General features: G+C 49.8%; 1 protein-coding gene across 1 annotated transcript; it reads left to right on the top strand.

The window, feature by feature from the left end:
- Positions 1-1108: 1108 nt before the first annotated feature.
- Positions 1109-6880, top strand: FOXF2 (forkhead box F2). The gene is made up of 2 exons (XM_080654878.1): positions 1109-2394; positions 5984-6880. The coding sequence occupies exons 1-2, from the start codon at positions 1200-1202 to the stop codon at positions 6148-6150; spliced, it is 1362 nt and encodes a 453-aa protein (XP_080511004.1). The 5' UTR covers positions 1109-1199; the 3' UTR covers positions 6151-6880.
- The last annotated feature ends 14628 nt before the right edge of the window (positions 6881-21508 follow it).

Genomic DNA, 21508 nt, shown 5'->3' with positions numbered 1-21508 from the left:
GCCCCAAGCCATAACCCTGGGGAGATAGGGCTTCCTGGCTCCTCGCCCCGTCCTCTACTAACAATTGTGGAGCCTGCAGGTCCCGTCTGAAAGAGAGAGGACTGGCACGTTACCTTTGGGCTTCTGGCACCCTGGTGTGCTGAGTGCTGCAATGTCTAAATGAAGTTGATAGATGGTGTCAGTGCGGGCACCGGAAGAAGACAGCTAAGAAGGCTCCCAGCGACGGGCGGCGGCACCAGTGGCCGCACCACTCGGCCAGGGACAAGCGAGGAGGAAGAGGAGGAGGAGGAGCAGGAGGGGGGAGAGTAAAGAGAAAGGGGAGGGAGGGTGGGGAGAAGGAGGAGAATGGGGAGGAGGAAGGAGAGAAGAGGTAGGTCCAATTCACTGGAGTCAGCCAGTGTCTGGGATAAGCGGCCGGGCTGCTGTAAGGGGCAAAAGGAATGTTTCTTAAAACCATAGGTGATCGAGGTTTGTTTGGAGTGGGGGTCATCCTAGCAAAAGGGGGAATAGTCTGTGATCGCCTCCTTTTAAAGAAAGTGGGTGGGGGAGAGGGAAAGAGGCCCTGAGATGAATTAAAAGACCGAGGGGGACCCTGTAGGGCGAGGAAGGAGATAAGAGAGGAACCCTGCCGCCAGGTTGGGAGCGGGGGGGGGGGGGCGGGGGGGGAGGTTGAGGGCCTAGGAGGAGCGTGCCCTCCCCGAGGCAGCAGAGCGAGGAGGGGACAGGGCGGGGTAGGGGTGGAGGGAGGAAGGGAGGAAGGGACGGAGGGAGGGAGGGAGAGAGGGAGGGCGGCCGTGGGGAGCGGCGGGAGGAAGTCTAAGAGAAAGAGCGAGGAGCGCTCCTGAAGGGAGGCATCGTGTTCGTCCCCCGGGTCCCCGCCACAGTCCCTGCTCGCGGGCTCAGCTCTCCGGCGCCCGGCCACTTCGGCTCTGCAGCCCGGTTGGCCCTTGCGCAAGGCAGGGGCGCGAGGCTCGGGGGAGTGATGCGCCGGGCGTTGCCTCAGGCCCGCCGCCGCCTCTGCCAGAAGCCCCAGCCGAGCTGAGAGAGTCGACACCGAAGCGCTGGCTCGGAGTGGTCACGGCTACAGCCCGGGTGGCGGGCTAGGGCACTCGCCGGACTTCTGGGCCAACCCCGCTCCGGCGCCTCCGCTCCCGGCCCCGGGCCCGCCCCCGCGGCCCGGCCTCTCTCCCGGGTCCCAGATGACCACCGAGGGCGGGCCGCCGCCACCCCCACCGCGCCCGCCGCCGGCTCCGCTCCGCCGCGCCTGCAGCCCGGCCCCCGGCGCGCTCCAGGCCGCCTTGATGAGCCCGCCGTCTGCAGCCGCCACCTCGGAGACCACCTCGTCGTCGTCGTCCTCATCCGCCTCCTGCTCTTCCTCCTCCTCTTCCTCCTCCTCCAACCGCGCCAGCGCCTCCTCGGCTGCTTGCAAGAGCGCAGGCGGCGGCGGCGGCGGCGGCGGCGTGGGCGCCGGGAGCGGGGTCTCCAAGAAGGCGAGCTCCGGGCTGCGGCGGCCGGAGAAGCCTCCCTACTCGTACATAGCGCTCATCGTCATGGCCATCCAGAGCTCGCCCAGCAAGCGCCTGACGCTCAGTGAGATCTACCAGTTCCTGCAGGCGCGCTTCCCCTTCTTCCGCGGCGCCTACCAGGGCTGGAAGAACTCCGTGCGCCACAACCTCTCGCTCAACGAGTGCTTCATAAAGCTTCCCAAGGGCCTGGGGCGGCCCGGCAAAGGTCACTACTGGACCATTGACCCCGCCAGTGAGTTCATGTTCGAGGAGGGTTCGTTCCGCCGCCGACCGCGCGGCTTCAGGCGGAAGTGCCAGGCGCTCAAGCCCATGTACCACCGCGTGGTGAGTGGCTTGGGCTTCGGGGCCTCGCTGCTGCCCCAGAGTTTCGACTTCCAGGCACCCCCGTCAGCGCCGCTCGGCTGCCACGGACAAGGCGGTTACGGCGGCCTTGACATGATGCCGGGGGGCTACGACGCTAGCGCGGGTGCGCCGGGCCACGCACACCCGCACCACCACCACCACCACCACGTCCCGCACATGTCACCCAACCCGGGCTCCACCTATATGGCCAGCTGCCCCGTGCCCGCCGGGCCTGGGGGTGTAGGCACGGCCGGGGGCAGCGGCGGCGGTGGGGACTACGGCCCGGACAGCAGCAGCAGCCCTGTGCCTTCGTCCCCTGCCCTGGCGAGCGCCATCGAGTGCCACTCGCCCTACACGAGCCCAGGGGCGCATTGGGGCTCTCCCGGCGCCTCGCCTTACCTCAAGCAACCTGCCGCCCTGACGCCCAGCAGCAACCCCGCGGCCTCGGCAGGCTTGCACTCCAGCATGTCCTCCTACTCGCTGGAGCAGAGCTACCTGCACCAGAACGCCCGCGAAGAGCTATCAGGTAACGGATCGCGCCCGCTGGGGGCGTCGCCTCTAGGCCTCCAGGCTCCAAGGCTACTGCAACTTGCAGAGGATCGCGGCAGCCTAGGGGGTCTGAAGGCGCTGGGAGAAGCTGATGCTGGGGGGAAGCTGGCACTTTATTATTGGAGGGGAGAGGATTAGGTTCATACCGTCCTCCCCCACACCCTTGGCCCAGAGGTGGGCCTCTAGAATTTACATTCCTGGGAGGATGGTGCAAAGCCACCAGCCTAGGGTCTCTGGTGACCTTATGCGTCTCAAGTCTCAGGCCTGACTTAGCTTAGAGAGAAAGCATGTGGTTTTGGAGGACTTTGGCCAAGGAGCTGTATCTGCTTCCTCTTGTCATTTGTAAATTTTGTTTGGTTGTATTTTCGCCCAAAAGTAAATATCAGAAGGACAGGTCTGTATCCTGAGGGTGTGGGTTGGGAAGAGTTGCAACTGAGCAGGTGTTGAGAGGAAGAGAAGGACAGAGAGGAAAGCAGCGGGGTGCCAGGATCTTTCACAGGCTGTTGAGTCTCTGGCCTCCCCACACAAACTGAATCGCTTGACCCACCTTGGTGATACTTAAGTCTGTCTTAGGTCAGCAGGACCTGAGGTCCACATTATGACTCCCTTGAGAAATGCCTGCCTCTTGGACACCACTTGTGTTGCTGGTGTAAATTGGTCAAGGAATATGAAAATTTATTGAGTTGCCAAAATGGTCAGTGGGAGGGGACAGATAGGATGGAGAAGAACTTTGAATATTTAGCCAGGTTTATCAAGAAAGTGGAGATAAACTCTCTTATATTAACCTCCTCTGCAGATTAAAATCGGGCTGGGCTGCCCATCAACTGGTGCTCTGGTTTACATTTGCCTCCCCCACCCCCAATTAGAAAATGGAAGGAAGGATAATGCATACATTATGTGTTTGTGAATCGTGTGCCGTAAGAGCATCAGGGGAGAAGGGAAGCCCAGAAATGGGCAAAACATGTTGGTTCCCTGAATGGTGAAATTTCCCAAATAGGCCTTTTAAATGCGGGTCTCAGAGGTTAACTAAACAAAGACAGTCTCGGCAGGACCACACCGGAGAGGATTTTAGCCTGACTTAACCCACTGAAAGCAGAGTCTTGTTCAATTTTATGGGAATTTCTACAAGTAACCAATACAGACAACACCCCCACCCGCTTTTATTTTTTTTAATCCCCGCGGACTGGCTGTCAATCACCGGCCACCCCAGGTGGAGCCCAGTTGTCCACTGGGGTCCTGGCAGGGCCTACCCAACCTGAACTCAGGCTCTGAGGCTTCGCAGCCGTAGTGAAGAAGTACCCTTTAAAAAAACACACACAAAAAAAACAACAACACAAGAAAACACTCAGGAAAGAGACTTCTGATCCTTCTGAGTGGCGGTCCTCTCCCCACCCCACACACGGGACACGCAGACGCCCCAAGAAATGCGGGGGCGGGGAACACATCTCTTTGTCTTGGAGAGAACAGAGAACGGAGCAAGCGGGCCTCGCCTCCCCGGGGAGCCTCGTACGACCTCTATGAATGCCAGGGAGGCCATGGCTCGGCCCAAGCCAGAACCGGACGTTCTGCGCCTTCCTCCCAGGCCCTCTGGCTCCCGTACCTCTCTGGACTATAACCCGCTGCCCCAGTGCTTGTTGTCATCTCTAAGACGGCGGTGCGCGTCGGCCTGCGGGTTGGGAGTGTGCCGCCTTCCCCGCGGCCGCGGCCTACTGAGAGTCTGAGGCTCAGCGAGGAGCAGCGGGGAGGTCAAGAAGGGCTGAGGCTGTGAGCCCAGGCGCACCCCAACTCCAGCGAGCGAGCGCGCGCGCGCGCACACACACACACACACACACACACACACACACACACAGCATGATCTCTCCCCAGCACACCCACGCAGGGCGCGCCCTCCCACTGGGGATAGGGCGGCCAAGGCCCTTGTGCTCAGAGAGGCTCTGCACCTTTTCTTAAATCCTTTGAGCCTTTCTGAAAGGAGTGAGGGCTTTTATCATACTTCCCGTCACCTGAAAGCTCCGGCCGTGTTCTCGCCTGGAGGTGTGAGCGCTCGCTGGAGGGTTCAGCCTGGGCCCGATATTTGTTGACTGGGCCCTGGCGTTGCTCGGTGCTCTAACTTGCTGGGCGAGCGCACCTGTGTGCCGAGCCACGCGCGCACATCGGGACGCGTGGTTGCTGCTGTGAGAGCACTATAGCGCATGTTTGGCAACATTAGGTGTCACCCGGCTATAGCGTAAGCCGAGTCGCCAGCTATTTAGCAACCTGGCTTCTCCATAGAGCTGGGATGCAGCCAGGCCCAGGCGATGCGAGCAGGGCACACGCGCAGCGGGCGACAGTTAGATTTTCACGCACTCAAAAACGGAATCAGGTCTAGCACCAATGTGCACCTTATGGTTCCCACACCGCACGGTGACTAGAAAGACTCAGGCCAACAGGCTTAACCCAACCTGGCCCGGAGACAGGCCCTGTACGAGAGGAGCCCAGGTCCCAGCTCGAGACAGACACCCCTGGTCCCTTGCGCCCAGGGCTCTCACGCAAGGAGAAAGCAAAAGTAAAGGGCGGCGGCTGGTTGGCGCCCAGTGGCTCCGGTCTTGGATGAGGAGCAGCCCCGGGGGGGGGGGGGGGGGGGGGAAGGAGTGCGGGCCTTCTGCGTCCTCTCTGAGGGCCTCCCTGCACAGCCAGACGCCTCCGCGGTAGCAGGGTCTCCAGCTGAGCTCTTATGGAAGGTCTTTCTCTGCTTCCTGGAGTGTTGGCTTTCTTGAGGAAGTGTAAGGCGTTCAGGACCTAGGAAGACAAAGATGTATGCTTTCTTTTTCCAGCCTTTCTCTAGAGCTGGGGTTGTTTTCTGTCCCTCCTTCAGGCACAGGAAATATCCCTGCTGTGGCCTGCTTTTCTGACCGGGCCCGTTAGTTGGGAAACAAAATGTGAGGGCGACACTAGTGTTTCTGGTGTGGGGGTTTGGGTTCTGGAAGAAGCCCTGTGCTCAGAGACCTGGAACAAGAGACTGCTCCTTCTGTGAGTGAATCGCACACTTCAGGACTAATAGGGGAATTTAGGCACAGAACCAGGTGTAGCCCTGGCCCATGTGGCTCAGTTGTTTAGAGCACCCTCCCATGCACTGAAATGTTGCCAGGCACATACCTAGCTTTGAGATTGCAGTTGGACCCCCCAGTGGGAGCCCATACAGAGGCAACTGATGGATCTCTCTCTCTCTCCCCCCCATCCCCTCTCTCTAAAATCAGTAAAACATATCATCGGATGAGGGTTAAAAAAAAGAGAGAGAGAGAGCCTGGTTTAGAGGGGGAACAGGCACTATGTGGCTCTGTATTTGTGGGTACATCAAAACAAAACTTAATGGTTCCAGAGTTGTCCTATGACCTATCGTTTAAAACTTTGAGAAACTGCCAGAGCCAGGTTTCCTCTACCAGTTTTATAGAATATACCTTAATAAGATTCCAATTAAGTTACCAATTAAGATACCAATAAAGTTAAAATTTGAAAGTTAACAGGCTCCATCCTCACCTGGGCAAATTTGTTTCTGAAAAGAGTTTTTATTTTCTTCCTTCTTTCAGTGGGACTGCCTCGGTACCAGCATCACTCTACCCCAGTGTGTGACAGAAAAGATTTCGTCCTCAACTTCAACGGCATTTCTTCTTTCCATCCCTCTGCTAGTGGGCCATACTATCACCACCACCATCACCAGAGCGTCTGTCAGGATATTAAGCCCTGTGTCATGTGAATGGAGGGAGGCAGGCCATGCCAAAGCCACTTTCTCCGTGGGGGGTGGGGGTGGGAGGAAGACTGAGGTGGACTCACATAAAGTGCACCCCATAGCTATAAGTAGCACACCATTCACTTAGAATCCCCAGGCCTGTGTGTTCACTGACACTTATCTACCATTGGTAGAAGGACAAGCCCTGGCATGGTAATGTCCTAAATGTGTGCAGGCTCCAATGAGGGGAAGAGCTGAGAGCTCACCTTCTCAGCGAAGATGGTAAAAAGTTACCACATGAAAAACATAAGCATGTAACTCTGGGATCTTCTTTGCCTTCAGTAATCAGGGTCTGAAAAATGCAGACAAGTTGTCTGTGTGTTTTTCTTTGTCTATAAAAATGTATGTGCTTTTCAAAAAGGCAGTGCTAAACACAAGATTTCAAGAAAGCTGCATCTCATTGCCTACCTAAGGAAGGAGTTCTGTTTCGCCGAACACTACCTTTGGGTACAGATGCCAAAGAACAGTATTAAGAAAGTATTTAGAAACGATGTGTCTAGTTTAAGAACATGGTTTTCAGTATTGTGACAATACAACGTTTTTTACAAGGTTATTTTCTACCACGGTATTTTAAAGATATTTTTATCTCATGTATACTCACACTTGTATTTTAAAAGGAGGATATATTTGCACTTATATATACTTTTACAGTTTGCCAAACTATTTTGATGTAAAATGTTTTCAATAAAATGTATGTAACAAATAGTCATTTTAGGGAACTATTTCCTCCGAGGCATCCTGAAATCGCCAGGTTGTCTCCACCAGCCAGCAATGCAACTCTACACTTCTCCCCCCAAGGTGTGTAATTGACATGGTGTGGGGTCTGTGCCTTGAGTAACACAGGCCAGATTCTGATTGTGGGTCTTCTCAGAAGAGAAAGAGAAGAAGGAATATTTTCTGATCTTTCTTTCTTTTCTTTCCTTCTGACTAAACAAAAAACAGAAGTTGAAAGGAACTTAAAAGAAAACCAGTCAAGATAATGAAAGGCAAGAGCTTGTTGGATTTGAAGCAATGAAGTGCTCCTTTTGTTCTCTTTCCTGTGCTCTGAGAGTTTGCCTTTTGCTCTTTCCTCTTACCTACCAGCATGGAGTGACAGGCCAGGCTGAGCAGCCAGCAATGATTAGGTGCCAAAAAACACGACCTGCTTCCCCTTTGCAAGTCAAAGGTTTGAGTGGATTCAGATCCCATTTTGTTAGCAGTTGGTGGTCAGATCCTAAAGAGTCCAGAGAGGGGGAAGGCAGTGGGCAGAACCCAGCATCCTGGTTTCTTTTACTTCCTTGGAGAGGAACAGAACCTGGCCCTCACAAGATGTTCTGTACCAGCTCTCTCTCCACCCTCCAATTCAGAGCCTTGCTTACCCTGCTTAGCTTTGGCACCCACTAACCTATACACTTCTCTCCTTTGTGCCCTATACTACCTCCTTCCTTTTCACAAGGGATTTGATGTTTTCCCTTGCGGATCCCCTCACAACCCTTGTTACTTTCTCAGCCTCCCAATGCTAGCAGCAAGGCTGTAAAGCTATGAATGACAAAGAGAGAAAACAAGTCCACTCAGCAGGCGGACTTGTTCTTACCCAGCCCACCTCATCTGGTCTGACCAGCCCTTCAAACTCTGGGCAGTGGTGGTGGTGGCGAAGGTAGAGCTGAGCAAGGGTAGAGATTCTCTCCCACAGTCACTCTTTGGGTTTCCTCTCCAACTCCCGGCTGGGTTTTTGTTTTGTTTTTTGCTTTCGTTTTTGAAAACTCTCCTCTGTCCCTGGTTCTCTAAAAGGTCTTTCTCCCAAACAATCACCAGGCATTTAATACCACTCAGTAGATATCTGCACACAGGTTTTTATATCCCAAGTGAATTTCAAGCCAAAGAGTGTCCCTAGTCAAACCTCTTGTCTTAAAAAGGCTTAACTATCTTCCTAATCCTTATGCTTTTTTTTCCCGTATTTCACAAAATTAAGCAGTGATTTAAGCTTTTTTGTGTGTCTCCATTATCATATTTGCAGTTAAATAGGGCTTTTTTTTTTCTTTTATACTGAGCTACTCAGGGCCTGCTATAAATTATGAAGTCAGTTTCAGAGTTTGCTCCGACCACAGTGCTGTGTTTACATTCCTTCCGAGGCTGCCGGCATGGTCGTAATTTATATCCTAAACACTTGAACGTAACTTGTTTATACAGAGAATGACAGGACCTCAAAGACAAAAACGCTGCGTCTCTCCGTGACCGCATTGGAAAGGCCAGCGCGCCCCCTAGTGGTGTAAAGAGACATACAGCTCCTTTTCCCCCTTTCCCGCTTCAGGGTTCTTTCAAGATGCCCCAGACCCATTTTGTGGTGCTTTTTCCACATCCCTACGATGTGGGGATGTTGATCCTATTTACAGATCTGCACTAGGTCACGGCTATCAGGGGTTTCCGTTTATTTCATACGGTTTTCCCAACATCACATATAAGAACTTTGCATCTGCCATCGCAGGCATAAAGGCGGTCTTCACTCTGAAGCAGGGGTTCTTAAACAGTGCATCAGAATCACTTGGAGGGCTTGTTAAACACAGGATGCCGGGCCCACCCCTGTTTCTGATTCAGTCTGTATAGGACAGAGCTCGAGTTAGTATTCCTAATAAGCTCCGAGGGGACGCTGATGGTGGTCCAGGGGCCACACTTTGAAAACCACAGGTCTAGAAAGACAGTTTGAATTAAAAATATTTCCAGGTTCAAATGGGTGGGTGTTAAGGCTTATCTATTAATTAGTTAGGCAAAGATCTAAAAAGGTTTTTCTGAAATAGCTTGCCCACCCAAATATCTCTGTGATTGATTACTGGCCCCTGGGGAAATGCAAGGCCTAATTTTGAACCCTGCACCAGAAAACAGAACTTCTCTGTTTTTATTCAAATCAATGAAGCCTCTTATTTTATTCTAGTAAACTCTGCAAAGAAAAGTCAGATGGGCTTTAGCTGGTTTGGCTCATTGGTTGGAGCGTGGGCCCTCAGACTGAAGATTTCAGGTTCGATTCCTGTCAAGGGCAGTTATAGTTGCAGGCTCCATCCCTTGCCCTGGGTGCCTGCAGGAGGCAACCAATCGATGTGTCTCTCTCACATCCATGTTTCTCCCTCTCTGTTTCTCCCCCTTCCTTCCACTCTCTCTACAAATCAATGGAAAAAATATCATTGGGTGAGGATTAAGAAACAAAAGGAAAGAAAAGTCAGGTGAAATCATTGAAGTCTGCCTGCCTCTGTTGAGCAGTAAGTCAAGGTACTTAGACCCAGCAATGTCAGAATCCTCCAGACAAAGGAGGTGGTGATTATAGCAGGTGGGAAAAGAAATTCCTTCATTGGTTATAAAATCTTTTGAGGGTAGAACAGAAAGAAGGCAAAGAAAGGGGGCTGCAGTCTCACAGTCTCAGTGTATACAAATAAGGATCCCTAGATACAAATAGGTAAGGCAGAATCATGGGGGGAGGGAGAAAAGAGAGAAACAGAGGGAGAGATGTGGATGGGGGGCAGCAGGAGGAAGGAGGGAGAGAGAAGGACAGGTGAACAAAGAAAGATAAAGAGGAGGGAGGGAGAGAGGAAATGGGGGAGAAAGGGAAGGAGGAATGGAAGAAGAGAGTGGAGAGAGGTAGGAAGAGAAGGGGAGGGAGAGACGCAGGGAGACAGAGAGAGATCTAGAGGGGAGGAATCCAAAAAGTATCTCAAGAGTTACTGTCCCAAAGTTAGCAAAGCAGCCTTTGAAGCTGGGCTGCTGTCCTCTGAGGCCACAGTTATCTCTCGGAGTCTCCAATGCCAGGCACTGGTTGAAAGGCGCACGTACTTTTGTTTTACTTGGCTTCTGCTTGAATTCTGGGGAAGTAAGAGAATTCTCTAGCTGTGCATGCTCAAAGTTTCTGAACTGCTGCAGCAACTTCTGGAGAATTTAGGGAGAATAAGAGTTAACATTTTAGAAAGTGGAAGTCTGATTTTTGGGAAAAATCTTCAGGCCCATAGATATGCTACTGTGCTATATAAATAGAATTAGTACTTTCTTCCTGAAAGTCAAACTCTCTTCTTTATTCATTTATATCTAATTACTTTGTATCAAGGTGATTAATTCAAAACAGGCACCAACTTATTTAGAATGGAAATATATTTTAATATATTTTATCGGAACGGAAATACATTTTACCAAACCTGCTTCTATGAAACACTATCTGAGCAAGGAAAAACACTACAGACATAGACACTGGGCCAGGGACAGCCACAGCATAGTTGTCAAGATCATCTGGGAAAAAGAAAAGTCCTGGAAGTCCTTTTGGAGTTCAGAGCGCCCTGAGTCCACAGCAATCTGACTAATAAATATTCAGCTCCCAGTTCCTAGGGGACCTGTCCATCCCACGCCTGAGTCACCAGTCCTCTTGGCGTACGTTTGTGCAAAAGACCAGGGGATGTCTGAGGAGCAGCTGGGAGGCCAGTGCCCTCAACAGTGCTCCTTCTGGAAGGGCTCCATCCTGCCCTTTCAGCCTGGGAGCGGCTGTCTCACAGATAAGAAGACACCCAAGGGGCCTTGGCTAGAGCCCAACAGGGACTTCACTCCCCAGAAAGTGCACGTCACCTCCCAGGACTTTGAATTTGACTGAGTGTGAGCCCCAGGACATGTGGAATGGAAGACCTTTTCCTCTCTCCCCTGGTAATCAGTAGGGTTGCCCTTTCATCTCTTTCTCCCCAAAGCAAGCCCTCATCTACAGAGAAAGTTCAGTTTATCTCCCACTCCACCCTCTTATTTATATCCCCACCCCACAGTCACTGGGGTCTCTAGCCATTGTCATTTGCACTTTATCCAGTACCTCCCCACTCCCATTTCTTAAGCCCTTCCCCAAGTGTCCCTCCATGGCCTGTGAAGCCATTATTGTCATGCTTACAATGCTTCCTCAGGGAGGAGATGGAGTTGAGGCCCAGGGAACGCCCCCAGCAGAGGCCTGGCGAGGCAGTGGTACATGTCCCCTTGCTTGAGTGGCCTGGAAGCTAGGTTTTGTTTCTTTCAGCTAGAAAGACTCCAGAGCCAGCATGCGGGGAAGCCCCAGCTGCAGCCAGCCTGTGCTCTTCGGGGCAAAGCCTCTGAGGTGGCTCCCCAGTCCTCTGTGGGAAGCCTTGTTGTTCCTGAAACTGATCAGACAAACACCCTGCACCCAGGATCACACCTCCCAAAGAGAAGTAAGATCGGGAAAAAGCTGTTTCCCTTTGGAGCTGGGGAAGACTATGTGGTTCCCATAGTATTATGAGCATTGAGAAGCAGCTCTGTGTGTGGTTCCTGGTGCATCAGGCACTCTGCTAACTTGCATGCAAGATCTGTCAGTTCTTCAAATCCTATATAATAAAAGGGTAATATGCAAATTGACCCCAATGGCAGAACAACCGAGAACAACTGGTCGCTATGGCGCACACTGACCATCAGGGGACAGACACTCAAAGCAAGAGGTGCCCCATGGTGGTCAGTGCGCTCCCACAGGGGGAGCTCCACTCAGGCACAAGCTGTTAATGCAGCGGAGGTGGCAGGAGCCTCTCCTGCCTCCTTGGCAGCACTAAGGATGTCTGACTGATGGCTTAGGCCCGCTCCCAGGGGAGGAGCGGGCCTAAGGCATCAGTTGGACATCCCCTGAGGGCTCCCAGGCTGCGAGAGGGCCCAGGCCAGTCTGAGGGACCTGCCCTGACCAGTGCACGAATTTTCATGCACCGAGCCTCTAGTAGTCTTACAAGGTTCATATTGCTAACTCCACTTCCTAGATGAGCAAACTTGTTCATCACTACACAGCCAGTAACAGAGAGGGTCAAAACCCTAACCCGAACACATTGGACTTCACGCTTCTGAATGAAGTGGTCAGGAGAGGCTGGGGTGGCAACTGAATTGGGAAAGGCTTTGCTGAAAGGGTAGGCATGCCATGCCCAACGTGCCAGGGCGTCCCTGCCATCCACCCTGGTGAGGCATGAGATGCACACAGCATGTGTCAGGGCATCCATCCAGGGACCCATAAATCACCCAAGGCTCAGTCTACACCACTGAAACCTCCATGCAGGCCTGGAGGAGACAAGGTCTGCAGGCCCCTGGAGAGGGGCAGTGCTTGCTAGGACTGCCGTTTTCCTGGATGTCCATGTGCATCCAAAGCCAGGCCTTTTAACAGGGTTATGCCCCTGCTGATCTTGCAGGACTCTGCTTCTCAGACCAGGCAGAGACTGAGTCACTGAGGGATTTTAATTTGGAAAACAAGATTACAAAAGAAAAAGAGAAACCACAATTCTATTAAAAATTACATGTAGAACAGGCTGCAGTTACAACTTTCATTTTCCTTCTCCACGTTCAATGCTGACATTAGATGAGGCTTTGCAGAATTCCCCAGCAGGCTCTGCGGGCAGGAGTGGGAGGTTTGGTTCTGGGACTTCTATTTCCTTTACCTTCAAAGCCCAGGTGAAATGTTAAATCTGACTGAACCACTGGGGCAGGAGAGAGCATGAAGAGGCTTTTTAGAATAAATTAGGGTACAAGAATGCTCTTGAAGAAATGGGCATTAAATATCTAAGCAAGTGTGCCCCAGTGAAAAAGAACTGGTAAGAGAAATTGAAATTTTCAAGGCCACCCCAGCTTTTTTTTTTTTTTTCGACTGTGGAGGAAGGGTGGAAGAGCTCAACCGTCCTTGGACTGTGGCGGGAAGACCACCCTGTGTTCCTGCCTCTGCAGTTTTTAAACACAGCCCTGGAGTCTCAGGGCAGATGCTCAGCAAGGGGCGGCGACGGCCTTTGTTGTCCTGTCTTCCTGCCAGTCCTCCTCCTAGCCTACTGCCTCTGTCACTGCTTGTTTGATATTTTCAAATCCGGCTGAGGCAGATGATGGGGCCACAGGAGAAGAATCCTTCAGGGCGTCTTGTTTGGTTTGGAAATATTTAAATGTCTGTTGCATTTCCTCCGAGAGGGGAGAAGTCAGCGCCTGTGGGAGAGCCCTGCCCTCCGGCCACAGCCCTGCAGGGACCTGGCTCCTCTATCCCTATGCTAGGGCCCAATTCCCCAGGCTCCCCCCTCCACACCATGAGAAACTCAAGACCAACCCAGACATTCCCCACGACCTGTTTACAGTCCAGTGACTCAGCTTGTCACTCTATTTTTTTTAAAAATATATATTTTTTATTGATTTCAGAGAGGAAGGGAGAAGGAGAGAGAGATAGAAACATCAATGATGAGAGAGAATCATTGATCGGCTGCCTCCTGCATGCCCCCTACTGGGGATCAAGCCCACAACCCAGGCATGTGCCTTTGGCTGGAATTGAACTGGGACCCTTCAGTCCGCATGCTGACGCTCTATCCACTGAGCCAAGCCGGCTAGGGCTTGTCACTCTCTTTAAGCCACTTCGGCAATTGTCCATGATCACAGAAACCTTCTCAGCTCCTGGGAAGATCATCAGGCATTATTAACCTCCACTGAGGGACATGTGTTTTCCATGGATTTGAGTGCTTATGGTCACCACTGACGAACACAGCCTTTAAGAATGAAAAGCATGTCGTTAGAACATTAACTCCTCTGCTTGGTGATATATGAAGCAGCAAACGGCTACACAGATTGATTAAATTCTTCAGCTTTCCTTTGGCACATAAGCACCCCCCAAAGCTCTTGAACCTCCCTGCACTCTACAGGCAGCTGTGACCCTCACCACGTTACAGCCTGTGACCAGGTAGACTTACAGCAAAATGCACACCTCTCCTTTGGTCCCAGGCACCTGATGGAAGATCTGAGAGATACTCACGCCCACCTTCAGAGTACAGCCAGACTGACAGAGGAACGTGGGAAAGCAGGATATGATACTGATTAACTGATATGAAGTGGGCTTTGCTAAGTCAAAATATTGATTGATGTGAGAGCTTGTGGTCCAAGGAGATTTGATTGTGTAAACACATGGCTCACCATTGAAGCTTCCTGCATCAGGCATAGGCCTGCCTTCTCTGGGAAAAAAGCACAGCCCAGCTTTACAGGTTGTCAGGAGTTTTCTGAGGCCTGCCCTGGACAGGTTAGAAAATGGAACATTTTTCCGTTCGTGCCTCTCTATATGAGGGAAAATCTCATAATGTTATAATTCTCTGTGCAGACAGCTGGCATGGGCTGTGGCTGATCATCCAAGTGTATGGAATTTCCCCTTATGAACAAGTCAAGGTCACTACAGAGTTTTTGCCAGAGATTATAACCTTCATCTCTGCTGTTCAAATCTTAGCAAAAGCTATTTTGTTTTCATTTTAAAGATTTTAAATTGATTTTTGGAGAGAGAGAAAGGGAGAGGGGGAAATAGAGAAACATTGATGAGAAAGATACATCAATAAATTGCCTCCTGCATGCCCCCTACCAGGGATCAAGCCTGCAACTCAGGCATGTGCCCTGACTGGGAATAGAACTGGCAACTTCTCGGTGCATAGGATGACACTAAACACAACTGAGCCGCACCAACCAGGGCAGTAAAAGACAGTTTTTAAAAAATAACATTTATAAGAGATTACCCGGCAACACGCAGTCCATCCATTCTACATTCCATCCTTAGCTCACCAGCCCATCAGAAAGCTAAGAACTTGGGAAAGAATTTTTCACACATACAGAGTTGCCCCTCTGTGTCATATTTGGGCATTAACCTGAAGCCCACACTGAGGGACCTTACAGGGAATGGCTATTCATTCTTACTAGTATGTTTACTGGAGAAAAGTTGTTAAGAATATGTCCTGCTCCATCGTGGCATCCTATAAGTACTGATTTAAGCACCACTTCTAACCAAGGGCTCTGAGTCACATAAGTGATGGTCACAGCTCACTCTTAGCTCTGGCCACAGGAAAGTTTCCAAACTCAAGCCTACCTTCACCCCTCCAGAACCATAGAGCCCTGTTTGGTATTCCTTTTGCATTCTGGCTCTACCCATCTTTCCTCACCCGGCTTCCTCTCTTCAGTTAAATGCAGGGTGGGGGCAAAAGGAGGTTTACAGTTGTGAGTACATGAAACACAGTTTATTCTTGTATTATTATTTATTAACTAGAGGCCCAGTGCATGAAAATTCATGCACTGGAGGGGGGTGTCCCTCAGCCCGGCCTGCCCCCTCTCACAGTCCAGGAGCCCTCAGGGCAGGAGGTGACCTGGCGATCAGGGGAAGGTGATGCCCCCATCACACCTCTGCTGCTGCCACTGTTGGCAGTGCAAACCTCGGCCAGCCCTGGTTACCTGAGCCTCGGGTGGCCCTAGAGGCTGGGCCGCTGCCATACAAGGCTTGCCTGCACCTCGGGCCAGCCCTGGGCAGGTGGGGGGCTGAGGGGATTGGGGGACTCTGGAAGCAGGTGTGTGAGCGGCCAGACCTGCCTGGGGGCAGGCCCAGCCGTGCCGCACACCTGCTGTACTGGCGGGGCTGAAGGGACTGGGTGCCTCCATCTTGTGGCTGTGGGTGCCGCCATCTTTAAGGGCACGGCAGTCAATTAGCATATTCCTTCCTTATTGGCTGTGGGCGCTGTCATCTTTGTGAGGGCACGACGGTCAATTAGCATATTCCCTCTTTATTAGATAGGATTATTGTTATTTTCCATATGAACAACTATAAACCTACTTTTCCCCCCACCCTGAATATGTTTGCAACGTGCCTCATCCTTTCTTTTCCCCCTCCTTATCTTAGAAAGCTTATGTTTTAATTTTTAGTTTTCTAATTTGCTATTTTTTTAAATTTTGTTACATTTTCATGAACACATGCACATCAGAGATGTGCAGCAGAACCACTAGTACAGAGTATGAAAACTGAGCCCCCTGCATGGTCTCCCCTCAAAAGCGACCACTGCCTTCCTTCTCTCATCTCTCAGGGACAGCTGACACACATAAGCATATACATGGAAATGAAGTTAACATCTTTATTATAATTTTGATATGTACTAAAACCAAATAAAAATTTCCCAGCTGATTGTTTCCATTTTATTCTTCTGTACTTACTTATGAGGCCTTAGAGGTCATGCTGAAAAGAACTATGGATTTTCTTAAAAACACACATATGCACATAGAAATTGTGTTTCTTAGTGTGTAGAAATTGATCAAAAATTTTTTTTGCCTGAACTGCTACCCAAACAAGATAAAAAATCTAGAAAGAGAGGAGCATGAAGCAAAGGAATTCAAACAGTCCTTGTAGCCTATTGCAATGGAGGCAGATCTGCCCATCCAAAAGCAATTCTATTCACTGCTGAAAGGTTGGAGAGGTTTCCAGCACGAGCGAAGAAAGGACAAGGAGGTCTGAAGCCTGGTGTGTTTGTTCCCTTGGGCTGCAGGCCTCAGCCTGGGGACCCACTAGAACACAGCAGCAATCTGGGCAGCCTCTTGTCTGTGTGGTCGAGGGAAATGCATTACTGGAGGGAAACTGCAAGTCATTGCTTTGGGGCTTCAAACACAATCTTGTAGCTTTGGGATTTTTTATAAGAATCATAAAAATAAATACATTTTCTTTATCTATAGAGGCAGAAACCACTGAACTGTATTATACAACTAGAGGCCTGGTGCACAAATTCGTGCATGAGTGGTTGGCCGGCTGGCCCCGCCCCCTGGTCGAACTCCCAGTTGAACTTCCAGTGGAGGGGACAATTTGCATATTAGCCTTTTATTATATAGGATGGCAATCTCAGAAGCAGAGCATGTGGGTGGGTGCGAAGATAAGCCTGGGCCTGGGCTGATGACAAGTGCTGGGCCTGGGCTCTGAGTCCTCACGTTACCATTCATGTGAGGTCAGGCTGCAGTCCTCACTCTCTGAGTTTATAACAAATCTGGCCAGTTTTGAGGAAAGAGGAGTTCCAGGTGTCCTTGTCTGGCTAGCCCAGTAGCCAAAGTCGACTGCCTGCAGGTGGAGACATGACACTGTTGTTCCACTGTTGTGCTTGAACACAAAACAGATCCTTCTGTGTAGGAGCTGACAGGCGTGCTCAGGGGACAGTAATGAGAAGAACCCAAGCACTAAGACATAGCAGCCAGTTCACACATATTATCTCATTTAGTCCTCAGTGAGCCTTAGGAGTTAGGTCTTCTATCTATACTAATAAAAGGGTAATATGCTAATTAGCGGGAGACCTTCTGGACATCCTTCCGGACAAAGCCATGGTGGTGGGGCCGAGGCAGAGGCAGTTAGGGGCAATCAGGCCAGAAGGGAGGACAGTTGGGGGCGATCAGGCTGGCAGTTGGGGGAGAGCAGGCTGGCGGGGGGGGGGGGGGTAGTTGAGGGTGAGCAGGCCAGAAGGGGGGACAGTTGGGAGCAAGCAAGCCAGCAGGGGGGGCCAATTGGGGGTGATCAGGCCAGCAGGAGGGGCAGTTGGGGGCAATCAGGCTGATGGGGGGGGCAGTTGGGGGCGAGCAGGCAGGCAGGCAGAGTGGTTAGGGGTAATCAGGCCGGCAGGCAGGTGAGCAGTTAGGAGCCAGTGGTCCTGGATTGCGAGAGGGATGTCCTGTGGATCGGGCCTAAACCAGCAGTCAGACATCCCCCAAGGGGTGCAAGATTGGAGAGGGTGAAGGCTGGGCTGAGGGACACCCCCCCCATCATGCACGAATTTCATGCACTGGGCCACTAGTTATTTTAATAAAAGGGCAAGAGGCTAGAACTCAGGCAATAGGGCAGCTTAGCAAAGACACAGAATAGTAAGGGGGCTCTCTGCTTTGATTTTTAAAGTGTGGCCATTGCCCTTCAGAGGTCCAATGAGGGAACACAGTTTTGAGATCTTGGAAGACAAAATCTGAACCATTCTGGTAAAATAACAAGACCTTAGAGCATAAGCAGCAATAGTTCTCAACCAGGGACAATTTTGACCCCGGGGACAGTGAGCAATCTTTGAAGACAGTTTTGCTTGTCACACTGCAAGGGAGGATGCTCACTACGGCGGCTAGTGGATAGGCTCCAGGTGCCAGGAAACGTCCCACAGCGCGCAGGCAGCCTCACAGCAAGGACTTATTTACCTAGGATTTCATACAGTTGACAGAGGTTGAGAAACTCTATGCTAAAATTAAAACTAAAAATGTCAAACTTTATAACTGTTTCAACACTTTTTAAAAAGTCTTATAAATCTTTAAAAAGAGCATGCTTCTCTACAGTCACTTTGTATCCGCCCAGTTAAACTTTCTGTGTCTTTTGGTGACTGGTGTACTCCTATTAGCTGCTATCATGGGAGATCTTATTGCCCAAGTAAGAGTACTTGCAATACAATCTACCTAAAGAAATATTCCTTGTTTTGCTACAGATCTACACTCCAAGATGAAGGAGAATATTCGAATGAATTTGGATACCTCCAGGCCGGGTCTGCACTGCATAGCAAGAGAGAGGATGGGATACCTAACAAGGCAGCAGGGCACTTCTTGTGCATGAAACATAGTGACTTTGAAAACATCTAATAAATGAAAGCAATTGTTAGGGACTCTTAATAAAATGATTCTCCCAGAGTTCCATGGGTTTATCATGGATTTTAACGTCACTTCTTGATGGCAGCTAGTTTATCATAATTCCACATCTCTCAGACGCAGATGTAGTTTGAGCTGAACAAACCCCAGGGGACTCACGAGGGGCCTCAGCATAGTGATGGCTCATCCTCCCCCAGATGAAGAAGGAGATGTGTGTAACAGGGCTGCCCCCCTTCTTTACTCCAGAGCATTCTTACATCTGGCAATACTAGAAACCACAAGTCAAACACAGAATAACTCAACTAGCTAACAAAGAAATGGGCAAGATAGTCTCTGGCAATCTAAATTGCTATCATTTCATTTCTATTCTTATTTTCCATTCGAAAGTTTTCACTAATTCTGGAAGTACCACTTGACTAAGAAGATTATACACAGATTAATTATTAAACATATAACAAGTTCCTCAAAAGCTATCGCTTTTATTCATTGTTATAAAAATATTTTTGAAATAACATTAATTAAAATTTGCAAAAAAGAAAACAAATCACTTATAATACAGCACTTTCAGGAATTTAAACGATAAACACAAAAGAAGCGAGAAGGGCAGAGTGAGCCTGCACCTGGAGCAGGCATGGCCTATGGAAGCCCTCAGCTGCAGTCTGTGTGGACCTATAGGGTATGTTGATTTTCACAAATCCATATTATTACGTAAAATCTCCCAATTTTTAAATATTGTCTCATACTTTTTAAGGTACTGTGCCTGCTAAATAAAACACATCTATAGGTTAAATTAAAATGACAGCCAACCAGTTAGAAAACTTTGATATATAAGTTTGCATCCAAATATGAGTGAAGAGAAGACATTGGTGTGAGTTTATATATTTTTATAGTTTTATAATCAAAACACACTTGAAGAAATAGTTGCAATAATATTAATGGTTTTAGGCCTCTGAACTTATTAAAAGACTATTGAAATAATAATGTAGTTAAAGAAAATGTATTGGTGGAACTAATCATACATTTAATCAGAAAAACGTCTTAATCCACCATAGTTGCATGCATGTAATTTAGAACTCATCTTTACCAAGAGAAATCTATGGGTAACATAAGTGCAAATCAACATAGGGTGAAATTGAGAAGATTCTTGGACAAGCAATGAAGTCACTATGACACCAGACACAACTGCAAGGACCACTTTTGAAGGATAATTATATTCTTAAGAATAAGAAAAATGTGCCTTTTCAATGCTAACACTAAAGGAATTAAGTTGTGACTCATATCATAAGTGAAAATAACTGTGGAGTGTTGTATGCCCACTTCTGCAAAGAGATTTCCACCTTTACAGTAAGAGGAAAGGTTGACAATTTCAAGCACAGATATCAGAGCGTATTTGCCATAACTTGGAGTTATGAGTTTATTTATTCATAGTTCAAGGGCTAATATCTATCCATTCATTACTCTTTGAGCATCCTAGACCTTAGGAATATAGAGATCAACAAAATTAACATAGTCCCCACCCTTATAGAGTACATGGCCTGATGGAGGATACATAACATAAACACAAGTATCCAAATCTATAGATATAAAAAGCCAGCGACCAGAACACCATAACCACCAGAACGAGGGGTCGCTATAACACCCACTGTGGCCAGTGAACCTGCCCAATTCGGGGGGGTGGGGCTGGCCGGCCAACCTCTCGCAGCCCCTCCCCCAGGCCAGCCCCACCCCTGATTGCCTCCCTATCCCAATAGGGGGTGGGGTAGCTGGCCAACCTCCTGCAGCCCCTACCCCCACCCAGCCCCACACAAAATCAGCCCCCCTACCCTGATCAGGGGCAGGGCTGGCAGGCCAACTGCCCATGGCTCCTCGCCCCTGCCGGCCCCGCCCCGATGGGCCCCCACCACTCAATCGGCCTGCAGCCCCTTCCCCCAGCAAGCTCCACCCCAATTGGCCCCCCAACTCCGATCAGGGGCAGGGCCAACCGGCCAACCAACCATAGCCCCTCCCGCCATCTCCTCCTCCCAACAGGCCTGGTCCCGATGTGCCCCAATTGGGGCCAGGTGGCCGGACCCCACCCATGCACAAATTTGTGCACTGGACCTCTTAGTGTCTATATAATTGTAAAAAAGTGATAAGCACAATGAAGATGTTAATTGGCCTATGGAAATTACTGTGGGTTCTTTCTGCCATAAGTAATCTGAAAATATGTGGGGGGAAATCAAAACAAGTGACTATTGGGCTATGATTAGCATCCAATTCAAAGCCCAGAACTCTTGCCTGAAGCAGTTAAAGGCATAAAGGTTCTTTAGGGGGAAAACCTTGACAGTATGAAGGTGAAAGTATTATAGGAATATTTAGATGCTGTAATTAAAAGCAAGTATATGGTTTGAAAGGAGTAACTCATTACCACATTAAGACAGAATTAGGATGCCCTAATCAGACCATATCAGGGACAGTCACTTCTCATACCAGTGACTTTGCACATCAAGAGTGAGGAGGCAGAGCCACTCTTACCCTGGCCATGGTAAACCCAAACATAGACTGGTATTTCATAATAGACTGCTAGTTCCTGAGGGAGACTGTGAGATCATCCCCCACCCTCAGTCTGAGAAGACCTCCATCAACCCCCAGACGATTTATTAAGTACCTGCTCTTCCGAGGCAATTTTAGCTTGAGCTTATGATCTACCATCACCACAAATGATTTGCTACTGAGAACACATAGACAAGCTTGACTGTAAGACAGGAGCATCAGCAAATGGAGGTTTATTTTTCTTGCTGTGCAAGCTTTGAATAAGGACTTGTCAGTGAGGAGCTATCAGTGTGAGACCAGCAGTGTCCTAAGGCTAACTCCTATAGTGTTGGAGAACTGAATGCCAAGTTTTCTCTGGCATTTTTTTTTTCATCTTCTTTATGAACGGACGGGAGTGAACAGAAATGAGAAT

Source organism: Plecotus auritus (genome assembly GCF_963455305.1).
Source record: "Plecotus auritus genome assembly, chromosome: 2".
NCBI classification, from domain to species: domain Eukaryota; kingdom Metazoa; phylum Chordata; class Mammalia; order Chiroptera; family Vespertilionidae; genus Plecotus; species Plecotus auritus.
This window is presented reverse-complemented; position numbering and strand designations above follow the sequence as displayed.